Genomic DNA, 16,820 nt, shown 5'->3' with positions numbered 1-16,820 from the left:
TAGATTCTAAAAAGGCAATTAGAAAGGTGTTATTCTCCTGCCATGACGTTTATGAAGTTTCCCTTTCATCCCCCTTAAATCTTTTTTTATTTTCTTTGCTGAATCATGAACAAATAAAGGATTCAGGTGGGATTCAACTGGAGACTCGGCGGTGAATGATTGTCATTGTATATTTGAAGCAAAAGTAAAATCCCATTATAGATACTTTAACCTCTTTAGTGTGACAATGATAACGAAAGGATGCACACCTGTTCTAGTCCAGTCTCACAGTAATCATTAATACTGTAGAATTAAGTAGAAATTCTGTCAGTGGAGTCTCTGATGCTTTAAATCACTTAGCTGTATGATCCCCTAGTATAGAATAAGCAGCATAAAAACGCCAAGCACACTGAAAAACACACAAGTGGAACACGGTGAGCTTCCAGCCCTTGACACTGGAGAAGCAGCCTATTTTTTTTTAATACATTTTATTGATTTTTTACAGAGAGGAAGGGAGAGGGATAGAGCGTTAGAATCATCGATGAGAGAGAAACATCAATCAGCTGCCTCCTGCACATCCCCCACTAGGGATGCGCCTGCAACCAAGGTACATGCCCTTGACCGGAATCGAACCTGGGACACTTGAGTCTAAAGGCGGACACTCTATCCACTGAGCCAAACCGGTTAGGGCAAAGCAGTCTATTTTAATAAATGACATTTGATATTAGCGTTAGAGCCCAGCCATAATCTCTTTTAATGATTCTTGAATAAGGAGATAAAAACCAGACTTTACATCACATACGATCTCAGATGTATTACCTCATTTGGTGAGAATATGGAGAAATAGCTAAGAAATGCATTTGAAATGCATGGTAATAAAAAGATCTGTAATTGCTTCTCACCATTTTTTGTTTGTTTTGTTTTGTTTGCTTTTTATTGATTTCAGAGAGGAAAGGAGAGGGAGAGAGAGATAGAAACATCAATGATGAGAGAGCATCATTGATCAGCTGCCTCCCTCCTGGCGCCTGCAACCCGGGCATGTGCCCTGACCAGGAATCGAACCGTGACCTCCTGGTTCATAGATTGACACTCAACCACTGAGGCACACTGGCCAGACTCTTCTAACTGTTTTTAAACCACTACAATGCCAGGAGCAAACTTTTGCTATTTGCAATTTAAAGAAACTCATTCCCCCTACATTTTGTGCACATTAAAACATGTCACCTCTGTAGCGGTAACTTAAAATACTATCTTGCAGTTCAAATTACATGGAGTTCAATGTCATTCTTGTCTTGATTCTTTTTCCCTTAGTCTTTTCTTCAGTGTTCAGCATTGGAATCTGTGCATCAGAGAGCATAAGGTCTGCTGTTGCAAACATTAGTAAGATCTATCATTTATGAACCGTTACTTGCACGTTGTTTAATCTCTAATGGAAGGATTTCTCTAAATATTTATACCAGAACAGTTGTCAGAATGAATTCTGCAAAATTGCTGGCATACTCCCAGGAGCAGGGGGCTGGTGTGTGTGTGTGGGGGGGAGATGCCTGGTCCCTGGTTATATCATATTAAGCAGCAACAGAATTTTAGGGAGCAGCTTGCTGGAATATCAAGGGTTTGCATGAACAAAAAGGTACTTCAGTGTGAGGACCAGTTCAAGGAAAGTATCTGAACAGCCACTTTCGTTTATTGCTCTTATAAAAATGACTCTCCAATTTCCTCAGGTTTAAAGGGATCATTTAGGCTTCAGTGACCTAGTAAATAAATTGTCTCTGAGGAAAGAAGCTTGTTGAAGAAGTGTGAATGAGCACCAAACGCATTCTGTGCAATGGTCCTCAAGGTGCTCAGGATACAGAAATAACTTGTTTCTTCCATGAGCTGTGGAGGGAGAGTCAGCCTGCAAGAGTGGGAAAGGAGAGGGCTGAAATCTGCCAAGATAAAGGCAACAGTGTTTTAGAAATTAACTGGGCTATCTGTGTGTTTGTTTTTTCTTCGGAAGATTCTAAAATTACCAGTGTTCAATTCGTCTGAGTAGTGGTTTAGAATTTGGGGAGTGGATGAGGAAGTGAGTTTGGGCTAGGAAGGGTGGAGAAAATATCCTGCCCTGGAAAATCTTGGCAATTTTCATTTGAAATGTGTTATTTGATGAATGATAGCACTTCTGCCCCACAGCCAGTGATTTAAGTAGTTTGGTTAAAAAGTATTACATAAAGTTTCCTGGGATTGTAAACTCTCCACGTATAGTGTGGGCAATATATTAAGTTCAGGGGCAAATCGTTTACAATGAATTCCTGCAATGTGAGATGTCCACATGGGTGCTGAAAATGATAGCGGTAGCCTAAAATGGTTTGGAGCGCCTGAAACTCCCCTTTATTCTTTCAGAAATTAAGTATTATTGAGGGATGGGCATGTAATGCCCACCAGTATGAAAACACACATGAATCAGGGCTGGGTCCTGGGCTCAGTGCCGAGTGGATGGCACATGCTATTGACTGTGCTAGGACCCAGGATGCATCCACATGGTCCTGCCGCAAACCTACCTGGCTTCCAAGGGAATCCCACTGATCTGCGTTAAAAGGTTGGATCTAGCCTGGCCACTCTATCTCAATGGTTGAGCATTGACCCAGGAACCAAGAGGCCACCGGTTCGATTCCAGGTCAGGGCATATACCAAGGTTGCGTGCTCGATCCCCTGTGGGGGGGTGTGCAAGAGGCAGCCGATTGACGACGTTTCTGTCCCATCGATATTTCTATCTCTCTATCCCTCTCCCTTCCTCTCTCTCTAAAAAATATCAATAAAAACATTTTTTTAAAAAAAGGTTGGATCGCCGAGGCCGGTTTGGCTCAGTGGATGGAGCGTCGGCCTGCGGACTGGGGGGTCCCGGGTTCGATTCCGGTCGGGGGCATGTGCCTGGGTTGCGGGCACGTCCCCAGTGGGGGATGTGCAGGAGGCGGCTGATCGATGTTTCTCTCTCATCGATGTTTCTGACTCTCTGTCTCTCTCCCTTCCTCTCTGTAAGAAATTAATGGAGTATATTTAAAAAAAAAAAAAAAAAGGTTGGATCAACATCAAGCGCTAGACAAACTGGAAAGTTGGATGGACGTCTTAGGCAGTGAGTTTCAACCTTTTCACCTCATGGCACACATAAACTAATTATTAAAATTCTGTAGCACACCAAATATATATATATATATATATATATATATATATATATATATATATATACATATTTTCCAGTATGATAAAAAAAGTGGGTGTCATTTTGATTCACTTACATCAGATGGCTATTGTTGTGTTGGTTGCTGTCATTTTTTAAATTTGACAATGTAAGGGAAAAGAGGTCAGTGCCCCTGACTAAATAGTCAGGTATTGCATGTTTTAAAAATTCTTGTGGCACACCAGTGTGCCTCTTGTAGCACACTGGTTGAAATCGCTGGGCTAAGGTCATAGGAGTACTGAAATATGCTGAAGTCATCCTGAGTCATAAAGGAATGTGAAACTTACCACATTAACAATATGATCAGTGGGAGATCTGTGTCCTTGTTCCATTGAAAATCCATCACATGAGCATTGCTTAGTTATTGATCATTTCTACTTAGCTCCTATGGTACCATGTTTCAGCATGGTATTCTTTTCAGTACAAGAAATCATAAGTTTATTGTTGGCCTTTTCCTAGCTCTAGAGGTTTTAGAACTCCAGTCCTGGTGTATTACACTACTATGTTCTTATTTCCAAGGGTTAATTCAGTAATACTATATGTACATTGACCTTAGGATGTTTATAAGAGTCCCTTCCCTTCCCTTTCCATCCTAATCAGACACCTCTTTTACAAAGACAACTAAATTCCTTGGGTTCTTTTTATCTACTCAGGAAAGGAGGGGGAGAACTTGGAATGATGACAGCAGGAGTTCTGTACGTGTGTTTGTACTCATGCAGGCAGACAAGGTGGTTTATATGGTGATGGTGACATGAACTGTGTACGGATACCAGTGGCGTATTTCCATCTCTTCCGTGCTTAGGGTGAATAACCTATTGAAGGGGAAAAAATTGGTGGAAAGCATTGTTTTCTAGTGGATTTTCTGCTCCTTATAACTCATGATTGTTCCCAATCCTCAAGGACAAGTAACTAGGTCTGACCACGTAGCAATGGCTCAAGTGTGCTGTGATGACCCTCCGCCCGAGGGGCCTGGCTTTCCTCAATCTAATTACTTTTGGCAAGTGTGGTTATTGGGATTTGGCCTAGTGACTCACTAGAACCCAAATTCTCCCAGCAAGCCCCTTTAACAAGCAAAATTAAGTTTGACAGGAAGCCTAGACTTCCACCTCACTATCCATGGAGCTTTCTCTGGTTTGTGACAAGGTTTGAAAATCCTTCCTAGACTAGAAAAAATAATAAACAAGATTTAATGAAGATAACCACCCAACGAAGAGCACATTAGGAGAGAAAAAATCAGTAAGTTCATGAATAAACAACCTACTACAAAACTTAACCCATTAAGATAGAGTTAAAACTGTGTTACTTATAGTAGTTTTACAATCACCAGTAGTCAACTTTAAGTTGGTCAGGGATTGTAGAAACTATTAAACAATGGGATGTTTATTTGTTATTAGGCAGTTCTCTAACCATTACGCTTTCCTAAAAACAAAGAGGACTCTAGGGTACATTACCAGCCAGCAGGTATGACATAAAAACATTTGCTTATTAAGTAGCTTTGAAAACCCTTTGTGGTATGGCTGATACCGCATCTTTTATCCTATTTACTGCCTCACTCACCCATGGTACAAAGAGTTCAGCAGCAAGCACACTCAGTCTGGATTGCACCTCCTCCAGCAGCTGTATTCTTACTCAATGAAGTCCATATCTGTTCAATTCACTATGGTGCCCTACTGTGTGCCTTGGCTCTCTTTTCTTGGACTCTTTGGCTGAGACAATTCTCTATCAGCTGGTCTTGTCTGCACTAGGCAGTGTCACAAATTTAACATTACTCTATTGATAAACAATATGGGATTATCTAACTGCTTTATATTTTAAACTATTACCTGTTCAAATGACATATCTCATTTCTTATCACACTAAGCACAGGCTTTTTCATCTATCTAACCCTCATGAATGGGCACTGTTTTCAACAGTTGCTTCAGCAGTGATAGCCATTCTCAAATAAAGGATCCAACAGGACTATTTTTAAAAATATATATGTCCAGGCCCCAGCCCCAGAGATTGCTCCGTTTGGTTGAGGGTGTAGTCTGGCATTGATTTGCCTTTTTTTTTTTTATTAAAGATCCCCAGGTGATTTTCATTTGAAATCAGGATTGAAAATTACTGTACAAAGGCCCATAAAACAAAAATTCAGAGTGGAGGTTACTGTTAATGCTTATGGTAAAAGTAATATAAACAACAGATTTTATGAAGCATCATAAAGATAACTTTTCTGGATAACAAAAACTAGTCAGTGAAATATCTATTGTGGTTGTAAATTACATAGACAGATTTTGATATTTAACTGAAAAATTATAGACTATACCCACATCCTCATGCCTAAGTTAATCTTATCTTGGACATCCACACCATAGATGGGAAGAATAATCTCAGAGCATTTCATATAAACTGTGCTAGCCTATTGTCCTAATGAAAAAAAAACAAACACATCAGCAACTTTTTATGTTTAAAATCATTAATAGGGCAGGTTTCAAGAAAGAGAGGAAAGGGTAAAGAAGAGAAAGAGCTATGGGAGAGAATATCAGAATACCAGAAGCAAACTCTATAGTAAATGTTTGAAAAAACTTGTGGTTTGTCAAATGGGGAGGAAGAAATAATGAGCAAAGGGTGAGTAAGGGAAAGAAAAAGTAAGGTGAGGTTTGAGAAAAATGCTTCCATGATTGCTTCCATACCAATCCCAAGAGTTGAGGTGATGAGAAGAAATCCGGGGAGAACACGGGCTTCAGAGTCAGCTGGGCTGGAATCCCAGGTCCACTACATCTTCACTGACTGATCTGGAGCAACTAACATGGGACTATTGGCACCTTCCTTACAGGGTGAGTGTGAGGACTAACTGAGATAATATTTGCAAAAAAAACATCAAGTTCAGGGTCGGGCCCTCACAGATAGTTAGAACACAGCAGCTATTGAAGTAATAGCCATTATCACAGCACTCGTTTCAAAAAGTAAATATAAATGTATTATATGCAGATAAAATGTATATAACAGTGGCTCTGAGAACTAGAAAGCTATAGCTTGCTATGAAGCATTTACACACACTTTGGCACAACATTTTGCTTCTTTCTTCTCAGCAAAATGTGACTGATACGCCTCTCCTGACATGACAGCCTTTGTGGAGATGACTGTGCTCATATCTGTGAGGTCCTTTTGCATGAGTGGAGAACATAGTAATGAGAAACGAGCTGTTCTTTTCCTTACCAGCTTATCAAGCATATGTTAAGAAAACAGTGTTCTAAAACAAGCAGCTCACAAATTCTGTTATTTTATATTGTGTGGTGGTGGTTTGTGTTATGTGGTTATAAAATGGGGGCTGCTTTACCACTTACTCTCAGGAATGTGCTTTGTATCGGGGTATAATTATAAATATGCTTACCAGCTAGTTTTCTGAGGACAATTTTTGGGAGTGAATAGAGTGCATTGCATTATTGTGTATTCATTTGAGAAATGGGTTTTAAGGTAACCGAATCCAATCCCATGCTCATGCCAAGGTCTCAGAAGAGAACTATGAGAATAGACACACTAGGAAATATAACCTGCTTCTGATACAGAAAGTTCAAAGTGACTAGGAGAAGAAAGAGAGGATGTGGAGTGGAGTGGTTACTAGGGCTGGACAATTACTCGGTGGGGATGTTGCAGCGGTAATCCACACACTGTGTGTATGGACTGGATTCCTTCCAGTTTCATCCCACCCTGAGATGCTCTTATTTTAAGAGAGCGCACTTTGTAGAGAAATGTACTTGAACATAGAATTGCACTGTTTTGAGTAGATGCTAGATCTAAATGGAATATTTTCAAAAAATCATGTTTACATCTTAAGAAAACTCATCTTTCTTTACCATAAAGTTTTTCAAGTTTCCTATGATCTGTGTCAAAGCAATATAGTCTCACATTTAATGAGACTTCCAAGTATGATCTTCAGTTCAAAGATTTGGCAAGTTCAAATTGCAGCTCATGATACCAGTGACCAGTCTCATATAATACAGAGAGTCCCATATGTAAAACTGAGAAGCCATAGTTGAGAATAATATATTAGACTCTTTAAAACAAATGCATTAGTGTAATAAATCATATTTTGAAGCTACCAATAAGGGTGCGTCTTAATGTCAGCACTGCAAACACTTTTCATAAACAAGGCACCATTTGATTTTGTCTCGAGTATATACCTTTATGTGAGTGACTCCAAAATATTTATCTTCAGCCCCTGACACTCTCTGAAACTTTAATTTGGAGTTACTAAATGTTCAACTGGCCCTCAAGAAAGATAACTCAAAAGAAAAATAAGTTTCTTACCACATATGCTTTTCCTACCTTCCCATCGATTGTTTTTCCATTCAACAGACCTGAGTCTTTATACTCCAAAGTTTAGTGCCAAATATGGTCCACTTCCTCTTTTCCCTTAATGTCCAACTTGTTTCCAAGACCTATGGATTTGTTCATAATATAAATTATGTGCTGTATGTGCTCTCTTACTCAGTCAGTAACGGTCATAGCACAGGGCCTTACTACCCTAAACCTGGGCCATTTAATTGCCACCTTCATCCCAGCACAGGCCCCTTCTGAAACTCTGCCATTATAGGGAACTTCTAAAGCTTCTCTTAAGTTATGTTCCAAACCAGATCCCAATGACTGTGAGCCAAAGGACAAGATGGACCTGCTGAAGACTGAGAACACTGATTGGTGCTATGGCTAATGTTTTCAGGCACGAGAAATTGTGAAGGATGGGAAATATCATAATTAATTCATTATGGACTTTGATAAATTACTTATTAACTAATGTTTATATGATTAATTTACTTGTAGTAAATGAATATTTATATTTGCTTTCATTCTTAATCTTTATCTACTAAACTTAGTTGAATAAGACAGCTAAGTTTAAAACTATTTAACTCCCTAGTCTTGACTTATGCTTCTCATACCCAAAGACGAAAAGTTGAAGAGACTATAGGAATCACTTAGATCTAAATTTTTTAAAATATAATTTTATTGATTTCAGAGGGGATGAGAGAGGGAGAGAGAGACAGAAGCATCAATGATGAGAGAGTCACTGATTGGCTGCATCCTGCACGCCCCACACTGGGGATCTAGCCTGCAATCCAGGCATGTGCCCTGACTGGGAATTAAACCTTGACCTCCTGACCTCCTGGTTCATACGTCGATGTTCAACCACTGAGCCCACGCCAGCCGGGCTAGATATAAATTTTTAACCACCATCTTATTTCACAGGTGAGGAACTGCAACTTAGTGTGGTAACCTTGACTAGGTTATCCAGATGTTAGGAGCAGTGCTGGATCTAGAATCTGGTCTACTTCTCAGTCTAGTTTTCATCACATACACTGAGGACTCTCCTCAGTGGCTTCTTAGGTCTCAGTCTCTATCATGAACTTGTGATGCTTGCTATTCATCAAATTCTTAAAGGTCAGATGGAACTTTAATAAGGTAGAGTTTTGAATACTGGATTAGATTCTTGCATGAGGTATAAAGGCAGTTAAAAGCTCTAAAAGATATATTTAATTGGGCGATCATATCCTTTAGTTTTCTTTGAGAAAATTCCAGAAGAATGTTAGTGACAGCAGATGGTAACTTGGTTCCTTGTCAAGATTACAAATAAGGCAGAAATGTTCTCATCAGAGAAGAGGCACCTGTAACCATATTTTTAAAAATAAAATTTTGAAATTATTCAAATGTTTCACATGTAAAAAGAATTCAGGTAATTTGCTTAAAAGTTTCATGTTGCTGAAACACTTTTGGAGCATAAAATGGGATTACTTAGCACTCAATGGCACTGAGACAGTAAGTATTTTCGGCACTGCCACACTTCTTGAGAGTGGAACATACTATTCTTTTCAATATTGCTGGATGAGTACTTAAACAGAATGTTAGCAGTATTCCTTAATGGGAAGGTCTGATGGGTAGAATTAAATAAATAGAAAAAATGGGCAGTATCTTCTACAGATGTATATTTTATACTAGAGGCCCGGTGCACAAAATTTGTGCACGGGGGCGGGAAGGGGTCCTCCGCCCCGCCTGCACCCTCTCGCAATCTGGGACCCTTGGCTTCTAACTGCTCGCCTGCCTGCCTGATAGCCCCTAACCACTTGCCTGCCTATCTGATCACCCCTAACCACTCTGCCTGTCTGCTGGATCACCCCTAACTGCTCGCCTGCCTGCCTGATAGCCCCTAACCACTTGCCTGCCTATCTTATCACTCCTAACCACTCTGCCTGTCTGCTGGATCACCCCTAACTGCTCGCCTGCCTGCCTGATTGTCCCTAACTGTTCACCTGCCTGCCTGATCGCACCTAACCACCTCTGCCTTGGCCCCTGCCGCGCGACTTCATCCAGAAGGTTGTTCAGCTGTCCAGTCTAATCAGCGTATTTTGCTTTTATTATTATAGATTCTATATAATTTTGTTAAGGTATAATTGCAAAGTGTTTTAAATTTACTAGGTTGTCCATCAGATGGTAAATTTTAAGATAAGCTGATAATTTTCAACCTTAAAAAAAATTTCACCATTCCACATTATTCCTCAAAATCAAAAGCAAGGCAAAAAAGAACCCCACTCTGTAATTTATGATTCAACACTTTTTCAAATGGTCATTCTCAAAAGAATGTGAGTGTACAAGGCACTGTTCAGAGAAGAAATAGTCCTAACCAAGTGAAACATATAATTTCAACACACTGTCTTGCATGATCCTTACCATGCTCTCAAACTGAATGGTGTTTTTCTAACGGTAACCAAAGTTGATTCTTACATTTCATGAAACATAATACCCTCTCTGATGGCATTTCAAGAATTCACTACTTGGAAAAGGATTTTGGGGTGGGCAAAAGGGGAGTGAACAGTAAGGAAGTGGGAAGAGAGGTTAGCACAATGTCCAAAATGAAGCATTTGAATAGAGATAAAGAGGGAAAAGATGATTGAGTAAATCACTATAGGTAGTATAGTTTTATTTTTGATAGTTCATTCTAATAACTGCAGGAGGATCATTTGATCTTAACCCTACATGGGGTCTGGCAACTTCACATAGTATTCTATCAACATTACATAGAATTAGAGCACTATTACATTAAAAAAGATTTAACCATTTATATTTTAGACTTTTAGTAGCAATTTAAAGATATCTGTTCAGATTCAAATAGTTTAAAATGAGCCCAGCCGGCATTGCTCAGTGGTTGAGCGTCAACCTCTGAACTAAGAGGTCAAGGTTCTATTCCTGGTCAGGGCATATGCCCAGTTGCGGGCTTGATCCTAGTGCAGGGCATGCAGGAGGCAGCAAATTAATGATTCTCTCTCATCATCGATGTTTCTATCTCTCTCCCCCTCTCCGAAATCAATAAAAATATATTTTAAAAAATAGTTTAAAATGATCAGATGACTAATAAATTTGTTTTGTAGTAGTGTGGCAAGGGTCTCTCCCTAATAACTTGAAAATCAATTTTAACTACATGTTGTAATTTCCATTCATAGCATTCTGGGGATCTAATTTGTAGAATATTAAATGCCAGGGAAATATTTAATGGAAATGAGATAGCAAAACTTACCTACTTACAAATTGAAATACTGTTCATATTTCATGCTTAAAGTAATATAGACATGATGACATTAAATCAATTTCACACTCATTCTTATATTCGCAATTACTTTATGTAGAATAACTTGGGACTAAAAAGACAATGTTTAAAAATTATCTCCCTTAATGTTCTTGGTAAAATCATTCTGTTAAACTATAAAATAATTAATTTAATAGTTTAAAATAATCTGATAGTCTAATGATGATTAAACCAGAATTCACAAAACTAAAAGTCTTTTGCATATATTTAGATGTCATTACTAAGAGTTTGAATTTGTGATTCACACAGATAGCACATGATATGTTGCAGAATATACCTTCTCCAGCAAATTTTACTCATGTCACCATCTATTAAATTTCTCTTAACAACAAGGTAGACTGTTAACAAAAGTAGACAGGTGAGAAAATGTATTGTAGCCAATATCCAACCCATACTTTCATTTAAAAGTAATATTACAAAATTCAGAACAAAATAAAAGGTTTTCCCACCTTATTGTTAACTTGTTATTTTCCAAGACTAGGGTGTAATCACCAAGAGTGCATCAGAATCTCAAAGAATGGCTCGACATCTGAAACAATGCCATGAGCAATAACCAGTATATTACAATGAACCCGTTTTTATTTTGTTACCATTAAAAATATTCCCTTTGTATTCTTACTCCCTTATTTAAAACACCTTTATGAAAGATTCAAACGCTTTATAGATTGTGCAATGGATACTTTGTAATTATTACGCATACAATGGCTTTTCAAATCTTGCATTTATCTGAAATCTAAAAAATTAAAATCCAATTAGTACATGGCATTACAAAAAAGAATACTACAATGGCAACTGATGTTTCTAACAATAGTCTTCTGGCATAATATGATCCCGCAATTACTTCTGAATAACCAAATAATATTATATTATCTTTAACAAGCTTCACTATTACTACTCGTTAGTTAATCCTTTGACATTGGTCATTAATGTATAATACATACAAATATCATTTCAAAAACTTCCAGTCAAGCAGAACAGCGCATTCTCCAAACATATTGGATAAATGATGGTCTAGAGACCGTAAGATTACTTAGCATGCCTGACATCTTCTCTCACACATGAATCAGCATATCATATAAATAGCAGGGGACAAGCTTCACTTACTAACTGTATAATTTTGTACAGCTTACTTAGCCTCTGTTTCTTGGGTTCAATCTCTGTAAAATGAGAATATTAATGCCTGCCTCTTTAGATCAAGTGGCTATTTAGAAGCTCAAATGAATAATTCAAGTGAAAATGTGGAGCAATAGTAAGGTATTGTGGTTATTATCATGGCAAATTTGACTATTAATTTTATTAGCAGGTAACCTGGAATTCAGAAGCTGACTGTACTAAGTTGCAAAGGCTGAGTTGGAGAGAAATTAAAAGTTGAGTTTCAGGTTCTTGATTTAGCATCCTAATGCTTACCTCTGAAAACATTGCTACCTGGGAATTTTTAAGTAACAATTGTATTGTTACTTAAAATAAATTCAATTTAGTCATCTATAGGAACTGGATATGAATCCAAATAGGTGAAAATGTTATTGTGTATTTATCAACCCATAATTCAATATAGTATATATTTAAAAGTTCTGTGTGAAATGTCTCTTTTATAAGAGGAAACAATATCATTAGTTTGCAACAACATAGAGAGAAGGCTGTAGCAGTTGTGTGGGGGAAGGAGGGAAATACCTGATATGGCTTCATTTGCTATATCTGAGGATTAACCATGGTTCCTTCAACTTGACATTTAACACTACAAATGAATATCTTTTTGTGCAAGACACTTTCTACTAAAATATTCAAAAGACCGTAAGTTCTTTGTTCAATTTTCTCTCATGTCTTAAGAGTTTAAGGAAGTGAAGCTATTTAACTACAGTCTAGAAGGGACACTCTGAAACATTCACTAAAGTTGTCTCTTTGAAAAACAGGAGAGACCACTTTCTAAAATCCCTTTGACTATTACCTTACTTTTCATTACAGAAAACCTTTCCTAGTCCTTGAGAAAAAGTCTCTATGTGTTTCTTTCAGAGGTTTTTAAAGAAATGAATATGTGCACATGCAATTTGGCCTTGAGTTTCTGGACATTTAACAAAGATCTCTCCTTCCCCACCACCCCTTCCCCATTCTCCAAAACAACAACAACAACAAAAACCCATACTGCACCTGCCAAGAGAGTCTGGCGTGTCTCCTCGGAGGACGCAAGGGGTCGCCCCTCTCCCAGGATTGCCCCAGCAAACCCAGCAGCCAAAGCAGACTCCAGGGCGAAGGAGCATCCCCTGCTCTGGGAGCTCTCTCCACGCCCCACTCCCACAGAATAATTGGAATTTCATCCCAGTCCCACCCACTCCCTCTCTCATCCCCGCTACACAACCAGAGGGCGCCTTTGACTCGGCCGGCCTGGAGATGATTAAGGCAGAGAAGCAGTTTGCCTTTTGACTCCGCGATTCCTCCAGGGTCCTATCCTAGAGGTGCGCTCTCCAGCCGCTCCCTGCAGCCTCCCTGGGCAGCCTCCCTGGGCAGCGTCCCGCACCGCTGTCCTCGCTCAGGGAGGTGGGAAAGGATGGACGGCCAACTTTCTTTCCTGTCTCTTCCTTCAGACACAGGGGCTCCGACACTGCAATCGGAGACACTTGACACACTGACACTCGGGTTCCGGTCCCCACCCAGCCAGTGAGCGGCTTCTAGCCCCGTGGGGTCCTTAGTGGGGTGGAGTGAGTGGACTTTGAGCTCCAGGTGGGCGCCGGCTGGAAGAGGGATTAGCAACTAGGAGGCTGTGCTGGTGCCCGGCATGGGCATCCTTCTTCCCATGGACCTGTGACTCAGATCCCCAGCTGGACACGCAAGAAGAGGGGAGGAGGGGGAGGGGGCGCAGGCGCGAGCGCAATGCTTGAGTGAAAGGATGGCTGGAGGAGTGAGGAGGAAGAGAAACCACCCAGGAGCCAAGAATAATAAATCGGATGCCCTGACACGTTCAGCTGAGGTCCTCCTGCCCCCTGCCACGCGATCCGAGAGGCAGTGAGGCCGGGCCGGAGCCCCTGGAGCTCGTTTCTAAAAGGCAGTTTTCAGGTGAATCAAACCTTGTCTGCTGGAGGCCAGCGGCACAAAGGCAGCTTTCAGGGGACCCTCCCGTCCAGGGGTAGGGCAGGGGCGAGCAGCGGCGGGGAAGCGATGACTAAATCTCCATCTCACACAAGCCTGTGCTGTGTCCTCCGCGTGGCGCCCGCGCCGGTCCCGAGGAGCGAGGGGGGCTTTCCACGCGCGATCAAGAGCCGCCCAACGCCGTTGCCTCCCACGCCCAGGAGGTCCGAGGGGCCAAGGCAATAGCATCACCCTCTGTGTCCCCACGGGCTCCGGGCGGTTTCTCCCTCCCTCTCCCCAGCAGCGCCCCCGACACTAAAGCCAGGGAAGACCCCCCCCCACCCCCACCCCCGCTCTGCTGTCCTCCAAGGGACTGCCGCCCCAGGCACGGACGTTCGAGCGGCCGGCGCGCTGGGCTACCCAGGAGCAGCGAGAGGTGACATTCCCGGGTTTGTGCCCTCATCTCAGGAGGACACCGCTTTCACACAGACCGACCTGGGTCAAGGGTGCTCCGGGGGTGCCCGTTTCATCCCAGCGGGGACTCGGTCTAAAGAAGCGCCCACAAACCAACCTTCCAAGTCACGGGAGTCAGGGTCAGAGACGGCGAGGAGGCGAGCCTGAATCTTTAGGGGGCACCTCACCCCCCGGACGTGTCTGCCCGCTAGAACGGGGACCGGCTTGAAAGAGCCTGAGATGTTCACGTGTGACAGGCCAGGCTGAACCTGGAAACCGGCTCTGCACGGCGGTGCTGAGGTCCCCACCGCCCGGGGACTGCGGCTGCGAGCGGCTCCGAAGCGCGCGGACACGCGGACCCTGCGCGCCTCTCCAGCCTCGGGCTCCACTCGCGTGTGGCGAGGGCAAGTGGCCGCGCAGACGTTCGCCCCCTCGCCCCCCGGCTGCCCCGCGGGTTCTCGGCAGCCGATCGCCACGGGAGAGCCCAGGCAGGTCTCCCCACGCGGGGCGGCGACGCGAGGGGACCGGGCGCCAGGGCGAGCGCGCACCGCCCCTCGCGTCTCCCCGGTGGGCAGGGGCGTCCCTGGGATTCGGGGTCCCCGTCCGAGTCTCGAAAGGAAAGCGCGAATCCCTAGATCTGGTCCAAGGAAAGACCCGACTTCTTTCGGGGGCGGGAGAGCCCTGGGAACCCGGGATGCCCGGCCGCGGCACGCGCGTGTCTGCGGGTCACGGAGGGATGCGGGGAGGAAGGAGTGAGAGGCGCCGTCCCTCCCGGAGCCTGAACTGTTACCTCCGTCGGAGGCGTGGGGCGCAGGGCGGGAGGACCGCCGCGCCGGGTGCCGGCTCCGCACCGGCCGGGCGACCCGACAGGTGAACACGGCGGGAGGGAGGGAGCAAACGCGGAAAAGACCCTGCACTTACTTCTTCGCTGGCGCCTTCCCCGGGAGGCGTTTTGGCTGCCGATGTATTCCATAAAGTTCAAAATGATAAAAAACCAAGAAATCAGTCGCAAGTGCATAGTAACCCAGTACTGTTTCCCTTCTTGTTCTCCTTTTTCTTTTGATTGGTAATGATGCTGAATGTTTTAGGAAGATAGGTAGGTGTTAGGCGTACAGAGAGCGGCGGACAACTTCTCCACTCGGATCCGATGGGCGTGCTGGGCTGGCCAGCGGAGCGGGGCGGGTGGAGAGGGAAACCAACTATTGTACTTTCAAGTGGTCCGAGCCCTGGACCGCGGCGGCTCCGCGAGGGTGGCTGTCAACGCCGAGGGTTCCGGGAGCAGCGAGCGGCCTCGCCGGGGCTGCCGCAGGTAGCATGGTGCGCGGCGGCGGCGGCCGCGGGCGGGATCCGAGCGGGCGGGCGGGCGGCGGCGGCGGCGGCCCCGGGGGCTCAGAGGTGGCGGAGGCAGAGGCGGAGGCCCCGGGAGCGTCGGGGAGCGAGCGCCGTCGGCACCGCGGCCATGGCCAAGGGGCGGTGGAGAGACCCCGAGCTGCTTCTGCCTTTCGCGAGCAGGAGCCGCTCCAGTGGGGCTGGGCTGCCAGGAGAACCCCAGAGGGGAGGAGGGAGGGAGGGAGGGAAGGAGGGAGGGAGGGAAAGACTAGGCGAGGGAAGGGGAGGGGGCATGGCTGCGGGGGGCGGGGGGAGCTCGGGGGCGGGGAAGGAAACTGCTGGAGCAACAACCCTGAGCGACCTCAATAACTTTCAATTTCAAGAGGGAAAGAGGGAGCTGGAAAAGTACAGGCGTTGCACTTTGGCAGAGGGACGGGAAGAGGCGCCTAAGGGGTCCCGGGTGTTCGGCGGAGCATCTCCCGGCGTTGCAAAGAAGGCGGGAGAACGGGAGCCGGGAGCTGGGGAGACGCTGCGTGCGAAGCAGAGCCCTCCAAAGGGCAGCTTTCGCGGGGAGAGGCGGGCACGCCGCCCGGGAGGGTTGAGGCCGAAGGTCCAAGAGGCGAGAGACCCCCCGCGCCCGACTCCCGACTCCCGCCGGTCTCGGTCTCCGCGGTCAAGGCTGGGCGCACTCAGCTCGCGCGGGCCGATCGCTCTGCACGGGGCGCCCGCACCCCCAGCGCGGCGCGCAGTGACGGGGCTCCGGGCAGCTCGCCCCTTGACCGCTTGGCAGTTTGCTGGAGGGTTTCTGGCTGCGGACAACTTCCCAGTTTTTTGTTTGTTTGTTTTGTTTTGAAAGCCTCTCCGCTGTTGCTTTCCTCCCTTTCTCTCAATAAAAGTAGCTGCAGTGAGGCGCGGGGCGGGTGGTCCGGAGGAAACTCAGTGGCTGCGGGAGGGAGGTCGCCGCTGCCGCGGGTTACCTGACCGGAGCGGGTAGGACCCAGAGGTGTGTGTGCTCGGGATTGTCCCTTTGGAAATTCAATTACGCGGCGGTTTTCTTCCAAACTGAGCCTGGCCGCGCGCGGCCCGGGACGGTTCCTCCTCCCCCAAGCAGTTCCCTCGTAGTCACTTGCCCTCGCTGGGCGCTCTCTCGCCCTCAGTCTCCCAATCTTCCGG

At 44.5% G+C, this 16,820-nt stretch overlaps 1 protein-coding gene across 1 annotated transcript in view; it reads right to left on the bottom strand.

The window, feature by feature from the left end:
• The window catches only part of RSPO3 (R-spondin 3), an 84,036-nt gene extending 68,221 nt beyond the window's left edge, over positions 1-15,815 (bottom strand). The window contains exon 1 of the mRNA XM_070419228.1: positions 15,240-15,815. Within this exon, the coding sequence (XP_070275329.1) occupies positions 15,240-15,336 (97 nt within the window). The 5' untranslated portion in view covers positions 15,337-15,815. The remainder of the gene's footprint in view (positions 1-15,239) is intronic.
• Between the last annotated feature and the right edge of the window lie 1,005 nt (positions 15,816-16,820).

Source organism: Myotis yumanensis, unplaced genomic scaffold (assembly GCF_028538775.1).
Source record: "Myotis yumanensis isolate MYYU_CA2020_CCGP unplaced genomic scaffold, mMyoYum1.0.hap1 SCAF_6, whole genome shotgun sequence".
Lineage (NCBI taxonomy): Eukaryota > Metazoa > Chordata > Mammalia > Chiroptera > Vespertilionidae > Myotis > Myotis yumanensis.
This window is presented reverse-complemented; position numbering and strand designations above follow the sequence as displayed.